The sequence below is a fragment of the Malania oleifera genome, chromosome 12, assembly GCF_029873635.1.
Source record: "Malania oleifera isolate guangnan ecotype guangnan chromosome 12, ASM2987363v1, whole genome shotgun sequence".
Taxonomy (NCBI): domain Eukaryota; kingdom Viridiplantae; phylum Streptophyta; class Magnoliopsida; order Santalales; family Ximeniaceae; genus Malania; species Malania oleifera.
The window spans coordinates 2,843,748-2,858,447 of record NC_080428.1 but is presented as its reverse complement, the minus strand read 5'-3'; the positions used below and the strand labels follow the sequence as shown (position 1 = coordinate 2,858,447).

The window sequence follows — 14,700 nt, the reverse complement described above, 5'->3', positions numbered from 1 at the left end:
AATGGGAGAGGTGTCAAAATAATCAATACCATATGTTTGGGTGTATCTCTTGTCTATCAATGATGCCTTTAGTCATTCGATAGAGCTTTTAGGAATATATTTGATGGTATAGATCCAATGACACCTGATCAACTTCTTACGAGGAAGATCCACCAAGTCGCATGTCCCTCGAGTGGTCAAGGCATCCATGCCTACATCCATTCCATGTTTCCACCCTCGGTTGGCAAGCGCTTCAACTTGCGAGTAAGGGATAGAAGCCGAGGAAGTAGACAAAGGCAAAATATTGCATTGGACTGGGAAGATGAAGAACTTAAAGATGATGAGCAACAAGATAAGAAGCTGAGGACGGCTGAGTAGATATTTTGAGTACTTTTCTAATGAATAATGGGAAAGTCCAAGTCACATTGGGATGGATCTTCAGAGCCAGAAGTTGAAATAATGATGAGCAAAAGGAGCAATTACATGGTGGTACTGATGCTTGTGCTTGCTTTCCATTGTTCATAAACCCTTAATTGTTTCTCTAGATTTGTAACTAATTAATTTTGAAGAAGAGTAGGTGATTTCTTGAGTGGGAATAGGATAATCAACACAAGAGGGTGGACTAGGAATCATTGATGGAATCAAAATAAATTCATCCAAGGAGGACCTGGAACTGGAGAAATAAGATGTCCCCTTAAAAAAAAGTGATATTGTCACTAACATATTTCGTACATGTGTGGGGATCATGACATCTATATCCTTTTTGAGTTCTTGAGTACCTAGCAAAGACACATTTAAGAGGAGAAAATTTTTTGTGTCTGGTATGTGGAAAATGAACAAAACATGTGCACCCAATCACATGAGGCACAATAGAGAACATGGATGTTTTTGGGTACATGATGAAGAAGGGAATTTGTCCCCCTAGAACAATAGATGACATCCCGAGCAAAAAATAGGCTCCAAGCAAGGCCTTAAATTTTGATTTCGTCTCAAATTTCAAAGCTCCAAAAGTATGAAAATTTCGACGAAAATATCGATTTTGATGTTAATTTCAATTTTGATTTGAAAAAATAACCGAAATCAGTAGTAAAGTATGGGATTCTTTGTGAAGCTTTAGAAATGGTTAATAGACATAATAAAAGTTTGACGACTAATAAATTACAAGTTAAATAGATCTATGTTGTGTATGAGGTGGAAAAGTTGTAATATAGTATTTGCATGGTCTTAAATTTTCATGAAACTGTCGAAATTTTCATTGAAATCTCCGGTTTTCGTGACCCTTGAAATTGAAATGGCAGTCCATTTCCGTCTTGCATAATTTTCATTGAAATCTCAATGAATCAGCCGAAATTTATCGAAATCTTGAAATTTTAGCGAAACTTGTTGAAATTTGGACTATGCAATGAAATTTTCTCGGAATTCAAATGAGAGATTTAGGAGTGAAGTGAAATTTCTCTCTTAAATTATTTTATTTATTTTTCTTGAAACAAAAGATTATTAGAAGTGCTTTTGAAATTATATGAAAAAATAAAACTACAACAACATTTTATTTAACCATTCATGTCTAAATTATTATTATTTGTATAATAAGTAATATTTAAATGATTTATGAATTTCATTTGTATTAACTGATTCACTAAATATGTTTAATGTACATTATCTTACAAATATGTTTGATGCACATATTATATTTCAACTTCTCCACCTCATACACAACATAGATGTATTTAGTTGTAATATATTAGTCCTAAAACTTGCATTATTATGTCTATCAATCATTTCTAAAGCTTCATAAAAGAATTCCATGCTTTACTACTGATTTCCATTATTTTTCCAAATCTAAATTGAAATTGACACCAAAATCAAAATTTCCGTTGAAATTTCCATACTTTTGGAGCTTTGAAATTTGAATCAAAATCGAAATTTAAGAACTTGAGTATGTGTATCAAACATAATATAAGATAATGTACATTAAATATGCTTAGTTAATACAAATGAAATTCATAAATCATTTAAATATTATTTATTATACAAATAATGATAATTTAGACATGAATGGTTAAACAAAGTGTTGCTGTAATTTTATTTTTTCATATAATTTCAAAAGCATTTGTAATAATCTTTTGTTTCGATAAAAATAAATTAAGAGAGAAATTTCACTTCACTCCTAAATCTCTCATTTGAATTCTAGGGAAATTTCATTGTATAGTTAAAATTTCGACAAGTTTCACTAAAATTTCAAGATTTCGATAAATTTTGGATGATTTTTTGAGATTTCAATGGAAATTATGCAAGACAGAAATTGACCTCCATTTTGTACCTGAATTGGTCATAGTAGCACTAGATGTAAAAGACTGAGATTGGAGTTGTTGATCTATGCTAAAAAAATTGTTAAACTCCTCCCAGGGTACAGTAGATGATGTACTCAACTCCTAGTGAAGTGGCTTGGTGCATTTGAAGTTTCTATTGTAGAATCACCATTTGCAAGAAACTTATTGGCCCAAGTAGGTTTCCTAAGGAGATCCCAACAATGATCAAAGGTATGGTTGTCCTTGCCACAATGTGTGCAAATGCAAAAATTGCCACGATGAACTCCTCATCTTAATACAAAACTGATGCCACAACCACAATCCATACCTCATCTTCGCCCTCCAAAACTCTTACTACAGTTTGAGGCAGTAACCATGGCTGTATTATTGTGGGAGGGATCTTCAGATGAAGCCAGGCAGCACATACTAGAATAAAACATCACTTTCAGGACTTCAAAAATCCAGAACTTACAACACTTCAGACCTTCAACACTAGAAGATGCTCGATAAAAATCAAGGGATGGAGGTCTTCCTTGAGTGCTTTCAGTCACCTACTCTTGAGTAATAGGCAAACCCTGCAAGTGCTGACTCATACCCTTTGAATCTTGCCATTGATGAACAATTAAGGGACTCTTGTTGGTGGGCTGCCAGAAATTTTCCATTTGACTCCTTTCTTTCATAGTTTTTTGCTTATTCTTAAATTTTGTTGAGCGGATACATTTCACAACTTAGTAATGATGTGCTTTTCTACCGCTTTAAATGATTAAATAAGAAGAGACATAATTCTTTTGTTTAGAAACGCAATGGAAAAAGTAGTCAAGAGAGAAAAAATGAAGATTTTTTTCTCTTCTTTATTTATATGAAAAAATAATAAATAAAATGAAAATTTTTAACCATAGTGATTGCTTCTTTTGAAGATTGCATCTTCTATTCTTCCTTATATTCTAAAGACTAGTACTACATCTCCTTACATTTTCTTAAGGCCATTTCTTGAAGTTAGTAATATTTCATTGTGCTCAACCATTGGGAAAAGCTTATTGTACTACACCCAAATAGCTTTCTTTTATGCAGGATAGTAGTTTGCCCTTGCAGAGCCTTTAGCTTCAGTATAATTTATATATTTTAAGAACATTCTCAAACATATGTTTATAATAAGTAGTGTTTTTTCTTAATTTTGAGACAGTAAGATGTTGTGGATCATTTGTGGCAGACGAGCAACTACAAATAAGACTACGATGTGTCACCACACCAAGTAAAGGAAGAGGTATGGTTTCACCATGTAACATTCCTCCAGCTTCCTTGGTTCACTCTGAAGAACCATATGCTGCGGTATGAGTAGGTCTTATTGACTTCTTTAGTTATCTTAAACTTGAAAATCAATAAGTTTTCATTTCATTATTCTTGTATTTTATCAATTTGCATATCATTCATGGGCTTTTCTTCTCTTCTTTTCTCGATCTTGAGTGCCAACTTTGTCTGGTTTACACAATACTTCATCATGGTATCAGAGATCTAAACTCTAAGTGCCGTAGCCACTGCTGAACCAAACCCTAATGGTGCAGGGCAGCATCAAGGTTCTGCAGCCATGGAGAAATTACAAGAGAGGAAGGGGAAGGGAGGAGAGAGGAGATACCAGGGGAAAACTCATGTTCAATTCCAATTTAAATTTATCAATAATGCCTACAACATGGCTTTCACACACTATTTATAAGAAAGCCTCTTTACATGAATTGCACGTAAACCCCTAAAACTACACTGCATTACAAACATACCCTAATTTACAAAAATATTACGAACAACCCCCAAATACCCATAATCCTTTTCTAGTTAATACTAAACACACATGATAAAATACTAACTTAACCCAATGATTTTCTTAACCCTACTCTTCTTAATTATTTTCCAGCAAGGATCTACCCAAGATCTTGCTTCTTGTCCTACATCAACTCTCCCCTAGTTAGAAAAAATTCGGCCTTGAATTTTGAAATGTTGGAGGATCAAAATGGAGAAGCAAACTTGAACTTTTCAAAAGCCAATGCTTGAATGAGGCAAGAATTGAGGTTCCATTGGCAGCACCATAGACTTGACTTGAGAATTAGCATCAATGAACTCATCAGGGTTGACAAACTCTACAATAGGAATGTTTGAAGGACTTTGGATTTCTTCAAACACTTCCATTACCTTGCTTGTAGCATCTTCAATTTGAGTAACTTTGACATGATCACTAACCTCAGATTCTTTGTCCTGGTTGGTTGGTAAAGCAGGCTTCAAAATTATTTTCTTCCCATTGTAGTGGAAGACATATGTATTCCCTTGTCCTTGAGTTTTACCCAAATCATCTAACAAAGGAGAACCACGGAGTAAATCTTCATAGGTAGGATATCACACCAAAAATAAGCCAAATATTCACCCATTTGGATGGGAACCAAACATCTTTCATAAACACGAAGGTAGTGTTATCAATCCAAGACATCTCATAAGGCTCTAGGTGAGGTTCTGGATGAAGCTGTATTTGAGTGACTCCATTTACAGAAATCACATTCATTAGACATCTTCCATCAATGATGATTTTGCAAACCTTTTCTCGCATTTGTGAGAGGTGTTGAAAAGCTTGACATTGTGCCCAAAGTTTGGCCAAATGGCATTTCTTTTTCCTATAATTTGTCACCAATGTTGCTAAATTATGTATTGCAGCTTTATATCACCAACAGCCCTTTAAGACAATTTCCCGCAAGCCTTACTCCCAATTTCTCAAAAACTATCTTCAATTCACCATTGATATTGATTGTCCTTGTGAAATGAAGCAAATTCACAAAGAAAAATATCACCCTTGCTTGCACTATGTTGTGTCCACAAACAAAATATCTCCTTGCAGGTCAAAATATCGTGAAGAAAACCAAAAATATCATGGCTGAAGCAATTTTTCGCAAGACTGGAAATTGTGGAACACTCGAAGTTTCCCAGTCGCAGCTCGCTGGTGCGTGGGGCGTGCGTGCTGCTGGTGAGGCACCTCTGGCTATGAAACTTTGGTCGAGGGGAGATCAGGGGATGACGAGTTTAGTGGTGGTGGCAGTGTGCTAAGAAAATCACCAAAACTAAGGGAATCAAGGGGGCTGACCGCTGGAATCCTTTTGGTCGGCGTGTGAAACTGTTCCGGTGATCGGAAGGTGGTGAAATTATATGGGAAGGGGCGTCAGAGTGTTCTGTCTTTGATGATGTGGGTGGTGGTGCAGGATGGTAGCTGGAAAGTGGTGTTTGAGCACATGGGGACACTGCTGGAATTTCATAAAAAGTTCAGACACTAGCTTTCAGTGTTTTTTATTTTATTTTTTTTGATACTGAAATTTCAAAACAGAGATGATGGGATGAGAGACTGACAAAGAAAAGAGAGTGATTAGTGGAGAGAATGGAAGATGAAAGAACTAAGAGAATTTCAGAATGCAAGAGTATCAGAGAAAGGAGAAGAGCAGAAGAAGAAAAAAGAGAGAAGGAAAGAGAGGAGGATAAAACTGCTGCAGGCAGAGCTGTGGGTCAAGGACAGAGCAGAAAGTAGAGGGAAGGGGCTGCTGGACAGCAGAGAGAACAGTGAAATAGGGGAAGAAGGGAATAAAAGGGAAGAAGAAGACTGGAGGAGGAAGAAGAAGAAAAGAGAAGAAGAGTGAGGGAAGAATGGGGGACTGAAATGGAAGAATGAGATCGTGGTTGGGCTCTGATACCAAATGATGTAGGGGCAGCATCATGGTTCTGCAGCCATGGAGAAATGAGAAGAGAGTAAGGAAGGGGAAGGGAGGAGAGAGGAGATACCAGGGGAAAAATCACGTTCAATTCCAATTCATATTCATCAATAACTGCCTACAACATGGCTTTCACATACTCTTTATAAGTTAACCTCTTTACATGAAATTACACGTAAACCCTAAAACTACACTACATTACAAACATACCCCTACTTTACACAAAAATTTTAAACAACCCCCAAATACTCATAATCCTATTCTAATTAATACTAAACACACATAATAAACTAGTAATTTAACCCAATGATTCCTTAACCCTACTCTTCTTAATTATTGTCCAGCAAGGATCTACTCAAGGTCTTGCTTTTTGTCCTACATCACCTAAGCCTCCTCATAATCCGATTCAAATCTGTCACTGTAGGAGGTTCGTCCACCTGACCGAACACCAGAAATAGCTTCAAGAGTCACCTGAAAACACAGCAGTAGCTCGATCTCTAGAATCCCTTATGTGTCTAGATGTGGGACTTGGTTGTGATATTTGCTCAGAATCCCTCTATACTCCCTAAAATAAAGTTGTCGGGTCACGTCTTTTGTTCAAAGACCTGACTTTTCCTGGTTGTCCAATTTGCTTAGGATCCCTCAATGCTCCCAAAAATGAAGTTGATTAGACATGTCTTTTGTTCAAAGACCTGATCTTTCCTGGTCGTTCACTCGTGGTATTTTTTAATGGTTGTTTGTTATCATTAGAGTTATGATTGCGTATTGGTTTCCTTGGGGTTACGGCAGTGAAATGCTTGTGTGTTCATGATTGTTTCAGTTCACCTTATTAGAGGCTTTTATCGTTGCTTATCTTGTTCCTTGTTTGTCTAGTTTGTGAGGGTTGGGATGGAGTCCAAGTATCCCAAAAGTATGTTCCCTTCATGGCTGCAACATATGACAATCAAGAAGTTTGATGGAAATAATTAGGTGCGGTGGATGAATGGTGCTATGACATATTTGAGAGGCTAAGGTAAATTCGAACACTTGTTTCAATCTGCGCCTAGTGATTAAAAAAGGAAGTATGGATTTAAGGAGATACGTTGATTATCTCCCTGTGTGGAACTTGATGGAACTGTAGATTGCATGAATATGCATGCACTTGGATATGTCAGGCTGTTATATTCTGGTAATGTTACATGTTTGTACTTTGTACAATCAATCCCTGGAGTACTTTCAGTTATAACAGCGGGAAAGGAGTAACACAAAGAACTTTGCTGGGATGAAATGCATTCGTGAGGAACTTAACATTGTGTAATTCATGATAGCTGATGTCCACGCAAAAGCCGTCGATGCAGATAACAATCCTGTGGGTTTGAAACCCGAGCTCGAGACAGTCGGGGCTCAGATCGTAGTTGAGAGTTGCCATCCTTTATAAATGTTCTCTCATTTTTCATGCTTCCTGCAGCACACATTTCTTGTTGGATGTAAAAGCGGTGGCATAACTTTGCAGTTAGGAATATTTAAGTTGAAATTAGCAGAAAATCCTGACAGTGTGGCGAGTCAAGTTGATATTATGAATCTTATCAAAGAACATATACAGCTGGTTGAAAGACTGCTTTGATAGCACTTGATGCAGAAGGAATGTCCGCCAAAATGTATCAATAAGATTGATAAATGGGGACTTTATAAAATTTTACAATGTTGGAGCAAGAAAGATACTTTTCGAAACTGAAATAAACTAAAAACTATGCTAAAGAATAATTTTCTGGGATCTAGAAAATTTGATCCTAATAATGATATCCTAACTTCTTAAAAATTCAAATACAATTTAGTCCCAGCTTGTATACCATGCACTGTTGGACTTGATAAAGTGATGAGGTCATCAAACAAACTTTTTATTTATAATTTCTTATTTGTTTGAGTAGTTTACATTACAATATTTCGAGCAAGAAAAAGACCTTTAGAAACTTAAATAAACGTAATACTATGCTGAAGAATAATTTTCTAGGATCTAGTATATATGAGCCCAATAAAACATCCTAATTTTAACAGTTTTGCAAATACAATTTAGTCCTTGCTTGCATACGATGTCACTGTTAGACTTGATAAAGTGATGTTACTCTTAGACTTGATAAAGTGATGATATCAGAATACAAACCTTTTACTAAGTTTTCTTATTTGCTTGAGTAGTTTTGGGCTGCCATATGATGGAATTTGAGGTATTAAATGGCCCCTAAAAGAAATCATCCACATGCTATATTGGGTAGCCTGTTATTATCTTTATGATCAAACTGTTTTACTCCTCCCTGAAGCTGCAATTTTTAGTTTAGTCCTTGCCTTACTATTGACTCTGTTCACATTATTGTTGACTAACATAATTCCTGTGATTTGCAGATAATATTGAGTATTGTTGTCTAACATAAATCCTGTGATTTGCAGATAATATTGAAGCACTGTCGAGAAACTCATTGTCATTACTGCTTCAATGACCTACCCCCTGACAACGTCCCTTGTGCATTATGTTCAATACCACTTTACTGTTCCCAGCATTGCCTAATACAGGCTGGGGGTCAGATGTCCAAGAACTACCAAAAGAACTATGATATTCTTAAAAATCAGTCTAATGAACTTAAAAATCATATTGCCAATGTTACCTTGGCCGATGATCCTGAATGTGCCATTGAGCATATTTCTGAACATGAACATGAATGTAACGGTGTACACTGGCCAGCAGTATTGCCAGCTGAGATAGTTCTAGCTGGTCGAGTACTAGTGAAGTCCATCAAGCAACATAGAGGATCCACTGATATTGCTAACTTAACAGGAGTTTTGGTACATTATTAAATGTCTTGCTGCTGATTTATGATTGGATGTAACTGGCTGCTGATGGCCTTTATAATTTTGTTTTAGGAACTTTGTGACAATTATGAAAAAATGCCTCCTGGAAGGAAATTGGAGTTGCACATATATTCCATTGTTTTGTTATGCTGCCTCCGTACTTCTTGCAGCATTGAAATTCCAATAAATGGAAGCTACATAACACAGGTTCTCTCTCTCTCTCTCTCTCTCTCTCACTGTAAACGTGCTGGCAGAGTCACCTGTAGGGATTGAAATAGGTAATACAGAAGCTTCCGTAGATCATTTGTACACCATTTTAGGATGAACTAATGTATCTAATAAGATAGACCTTCTGTTTTCTCCACCTTTATTACCAGGTCTTCTGAGTGTAAATTCTAGAATAAGAAAGCTTTGATATTTGGCTGGACGTTGTTATACTTGCTCCCATTAGGTATATCAAAAACTTGAAAGTTATCACTGGAGTCAATTCTAACAACACAATGAGGCTAATGCATTTAAGCGAAAGGCACACTTTTTATGCCTTATTATTTGAGGCTTATGCATTTTGGGTTTGTGAATCTCGAGTCAAATTTGTTTAGAAAATTTTAATCTTGTGTCTAATATAAGCTAATCTTTCAAACTCTTGAGTCTCAACCTTCCCAAAATAATTGAAGGTTGCTTCTTAGATAATGAAAATAATCTGAATTTTGTAGTTGTAGCTATCTTTCGGCATGATTTACTTAATAAATTCTAGTCAGCATTTTTTGAATAGCCAACATGTTGTTTACAGATCATATTTGATTTTTTTAGTTTTATATATAATTTTCTACGTAATGCATTTATATATTATTTTCTTAAAAAAAATCTCAAAAGTCTTACACTTCAATGCCTTAAGGCTAAGCTTATGCAGCATGCCTCACATCATAAGGGTGAATACACTTCACCTTCAGCCTTCGCCTTTAAAAAATTGTGATGGACACTTAATTTTAATAAGGAAACTCATCCTTATCAAAATTTTCATTTGACAAACATGAATATCCATTTCTTGGTCATTCTAATATTTATTTTATGCACTTGCAACCATGTGCAATGGAAGGAGGAAACAATATTCTTATGTTGAGCATGATTTTGTCACCCTGTAGTCATACTGGTTGTTAGGATAACTGCTAATAAAAGTTTTTTCATTATATGTTTTGAATACTAATGACTTGCTGCAGATTAGGAGGTCTTTAAAGGCTCTCTCTCCTGATATATGTATGCTGTGTTTTCATTGTTCAAATCTGTTTCACATCTTTTCTTGCATTGCAATTTTGCATGGAAGGTTTGGAACAAGCTATTCAATTATTTTGGAGAAAGTTGTGTTTGTCCAAGGACAGTGAAGAAGTTCTTGGCAATATCTTTTGTGGGGTTTGGTAGGAAGAAGGAAGGAATTGCATTATGGAGTTGTGCTTTATTTGCAGTGTTTTGAGGATTGCAAAAGGAATGTAACTTGCATATATTTTTAGGGAAGAAGCTATCATATTTTCTGGCGTGGAAAAGTTTGTTTTATGGCTTCTTTATGGTGTGTGGGGAATGGAAACTTCAAGGGGATGTGGTTTTTAGATGTTCAGCGTGATTGACATTCTCTTCTTAGGGCCTGCTGATTTTATTTTGCTGCCTTTTACATTGTGTGTGTGTGTTTTTTTTTTTTTTTTTTTGGGGGGGGGGGGTGTTGGGGTTATCATATTTCGTAAAGGAGATTTCTTCTCTCCCGATTGTACATTCTTTCTCTATAGAATGAATTTCTTTTTCTATAAAAAAAAAAAAGTTTTGAAGTTCTTGGAACTTGAACCTGGTGTAGTGGAGTTCAAGAAATTAAGATTGACAAGGGAATTGTGATTGAAATTTTGTGGGGTGGTGGAATTCATTGTGGGAGTGCTCCTCCTTTGACTACCTCAATAAAAGTCTAGGCATTAAAGTGTAGTGATTGGGGCAATGTTACCTAGAACATGGAATGCCCTAGTTCGTGGAATGGGAGTGGGATCGTGGTATAACGCATGCTTTAAAATAAAACATGGTTAAGAGGCACTGCTAACCATTGCCGAACTATCACGAGAATAAACTTAAGAAAACTGAGAGCCATCTTTGGTGATCCATCAAATTCAAGCTTATGCATCATTTGTGGGTGGTATGGATTCCCGGGAAAGAATTGATTGTGGTTGAGTTAAAGCTCAAGGCTCAACCTAGACAAAAACTCTGCTCGTTGTCTCTTCATTATTTCAATGCTGGAATTGCCTATTAATCATCTCAATGTTGTAACTAATGGTTGATAAATATTGATTTCTTCCCATGTACCATTTAGAGTGTTGTAATACTCACTAATGAACGTACGTTCTTATTCATATTTGAAAAACTTTTTAGGTCAAAAACATAATTTTGATTTTTATCTTGTTAGAAGCTTTCATAGAGATTTTCCCCTAGTGTCATGAGCCAAGCTTGTTCAAGACATTTCTTGCCTTTGACCATTTGCGTTGTGACATGGGATGGTAACCGTCATGTAAATAGTAGTATAGGTTTTAATTCTTTGAGTAGGGATAGTGTCTTAGTGTAAAATGGGAGTGTGACTCCTTGGTCAATTTGATGTTTGTTAGTGTTAGCTGTTATAACATAGAAAGCTCATTAAGGGATGTTCATAAGTCATTGTATAACTCCCTAGCTATTGTAAATGTGTTTAGCATACTTGCTCCCCTCACTAAACACACGTTATGGAGGTGTTAATAATGAATTGTGTTGCTTTATTGTTTATTGTGGGACTATTGTCTGCTTTCATACTTGTTTACTACTTTTGCTTAACTTTGTATTTGATGGCTGAGAATTTGTTCATGTGATGAAATCATGATATACTTTCAGCTAATAGTTAAACAAGAATGCTATAACTAGTGCTGCATGACCTTCGTAAAGTGTGAAAAGTTCGACCTGTGATAGTTGGTAATAGAGCTTGGTTAATTGTTTTGTGAATTTGATTTGTCTTCATATTGTAGGATTGTGTGAAGCATTGGTAAGAGACCATGTCCACCAATACCAAGAGAATTGAGGCGCTAGAGGTGCATGCTAAGACAACCAACCATGTGGCCGTGGAGATGGTCAAACTTGCTAAATGTGTTGGCGCATTTGAGGGATCTCAATGACATCAATGGGGTTCTATTGTGGAAATGTCAGAGGACTTCTGCGCTATGGACTATGGTAGAACCTTTATAGGTCTAGATGGTGACCTTTCTACCAAGATGAACTTGATAATTCGTGCTATGGGGAATTCCAACTTTACAATGGTAAGAGTATGGAAGAACAAGGGTGCCAAAATCTTGAGCGTATCTGGGTGCTCATGATGTCAAGGAGTTGTAGAATTTCTTATTTGGCATGGAGCAATACTTTCATATGCTGAGGACTAGCTCGGAAAGAGGTGAAAGTACCCATGGTGATCATGTATTTGAGAGGTGATGCTAAGCTGTGGTGCATACCAAGTATGATGAGACTTAGTATGGATGAAGGGACAGATCAAGCCTCTTGAAACACTTGAGTACATTGCTCGACACAAACTGCAAGATTGTAAGCACACTAGTATAGAAAGAGTGAAAAATTCTTTGCTTTGATGCTGTATATTTGGGACATCTCATAGAAAGACAAGCTATTTTATTTCCTTGAGAGATTGAAATCATGGGCAAGGCCTGAACTTCATCGGCGAAGAGTTCAAGACTTACGTACTACATAGTTGTCCATGGAATGCTTGACTGGCTATGTTGGAGAGAGTTCCACAATGTCCAAATAAAGTGGCATGTTGAGAGGGATTAGTGGAAAGTCCTTTAAAAGGGGCAAACCCAAAAGTGGGGGAGTCGACATCAACTTCAAAAGGAAGGTTCATCTTCTTGGCCTTTCAACACAACCAGTGGTAAGGGTAAGTTGGTGTATTTTTTAAGTCAAGGCTCTCACATAGTTACTGATCACCCTCACATGTCATTGCTTAATGCCTTGCAAGCTTCCATTGTGGAGGAAACACAAAGACAAGATGAGGATGAGGAGGAAACCTTGAGGATGGATGCAATGCGTTTACTCAAGGCGTTGTAGTGGTAGACTAAAGAACCGATAGCTACCTAAGCTAAAGTGTTAAATGTTTGTTGATCTATAGATCAATGGGAAGAGCACCCATCTTATGGTGAATATTGAACTACCCATAACTTTATCTTTCAGGCAGAAGCATAGGGATTACTTCGTAAATATAAAGGGAGATTACTTCGTAAATATAAAGGGCCAGTCCCCATCTTGGCCAAAGTTAGGAAAACCTCTTTCACATTAGCTGCCTCAAATCATTCATTTCCGATGCTAAAGATCCAAGCAAAAGTCAGTCAATCAGAGCACCATTGAAGACATTGCAACCTAATAGATGAGAAGCTGAAGTCATCTTTATAGATAGAGAGCTCACATCATCAAGAAAGATGCAACATGAGTTCCCAATGAAGTGGACAGGCTTTGGAGACAAAGAAGTCAACTGGATGTCAACGAAAGACATTGAACTGTTTGTGAGCAAAGTTGAAGAGTACTTAGTGTCAAAGTCTATTGGTAAGTTAATCATATAAATGGGGGAGAATGTGACAAGCTGAGCTTGTTTGAGGCATTATGCTTGCCTTGTGTACGTGGGATGGGTAACCATCATGTAAATAGTGTAGGTTTTATTCTTTGAATAGGATAATGCCTTAGTGTAAAAATGGAAGTATGACTCCTCGATGTTTTCTAGCATCAGGGCTAGAATTGTGTAGAAAGTTCATTTAGGCAGAGTGATTGTTCTTTTGTCCAATCTTCATAATCCTTGGATTTGGAAATGGAGGAGATTGCAGTAAGTACTTGGACTTCTCTTTTGTATTAGTATACACATGCACTGCCTGAGACCACGACCTGTAGTTGGTGGATCCAACCAATTTGATTTTTGTGATATGAATTTTATCCTTAGCCGAAGCTTTGCGTGTGGTGGCCATTGAAATCAACTCAATTCACTACTATCAGTACACATCAGTATTGGAAATGAATAACACAGCTGCAACACACTAGCAGAGAACAGTAATTCTGATCCACATAGAATATTCTTAGAGGAATCAATGGACCACCTAGAATTAAGTAGACCACCACAAAGAACCAGATGCACTTAAAATAACAACCTGGCATTAGATGCAGGCATTCTGGCTGCAACTAAAAGTGAGTGCTGGCAAGAACGGGAAATAGAGTTGTTGAACACCAATTAAAACCACCCAGAAACTGATACAATACATGTGGCATCAAGACAGAATCATCATGCCGCAACCATCGAGTGGAAGAGCAGAACAGCAACAGCAGGACTGATACAAGATAGCACACAATCAATCACAGACACCGACAGCATCTAAATAGTATCATCATGCCAGAACCATCTAGTGGGACATGGGAACAGGAGAAAGTGGTTTGGGTAAGAGGCCCATTGATTTTCTTACACAACAGGAAAGTGGCATAGCTGTTGTCGCTCTCCACACTTTTGGCTTGCATGAAGCTCAAAATGATCATAGGGAAAAAAATTGTTACTTTTAGATTTTATTGGTGAGTTCTCCTTATGAATTTGGTGATTGGATGTATTCTTTCAATTGCTATTTCCAATCTTATTCCATGAACAAGGCCCAAAATTTTGAATTTAAATTGATGGGAACTGGTAGAATTTGGTGGATTAAGCAATAGATCTTTAAAAGGAGATATGGGGAGATAAAAATGTGGATGAAATGAAACGAGCCATGCAGGAGCAATTGCCTACCAACTACCAGCAGCGTGTTCATTTGCAACATTCTAATCTGAAGCAAGAAGAC

The 14,700-nt window shown here is 36.7% G+C and overlaps 1 protein-coding gene across 3 annotated transcripts in view; it reads left to right on the top strand.

Moving 5' to 3' along the window:
• LOC131144640 (uncharacterized) overlaps positions 1-14,700 on the top strand; it is a 72,694-nt gene that overhangs the window by 38,993 nt on the left and 19,001 nt on the right. The window contains exons 6-8 of one of the 3 annotated variants that reach the window (XM_058093401.1): positions 3,499-3,617; positions 8,444-8,836; positions 8,915-9,049. In XM_058093401.1, coding sequence (XP_057949384.1) covers positions 3,499-3,617; positions 8,444-8,836; positions 8,915-9,049 — 647 coding nt within the window. Of the gene's footprint in view, positions 1-3,471; positions 3,618-8,443; positions 8,837-8,914; positions 9,050-14,700 lie in introns of all 3 variants that reach the window. The other 2 variants (XM_058093400.1, XM_058093402.1) reach the window with 2 other exon arrangements.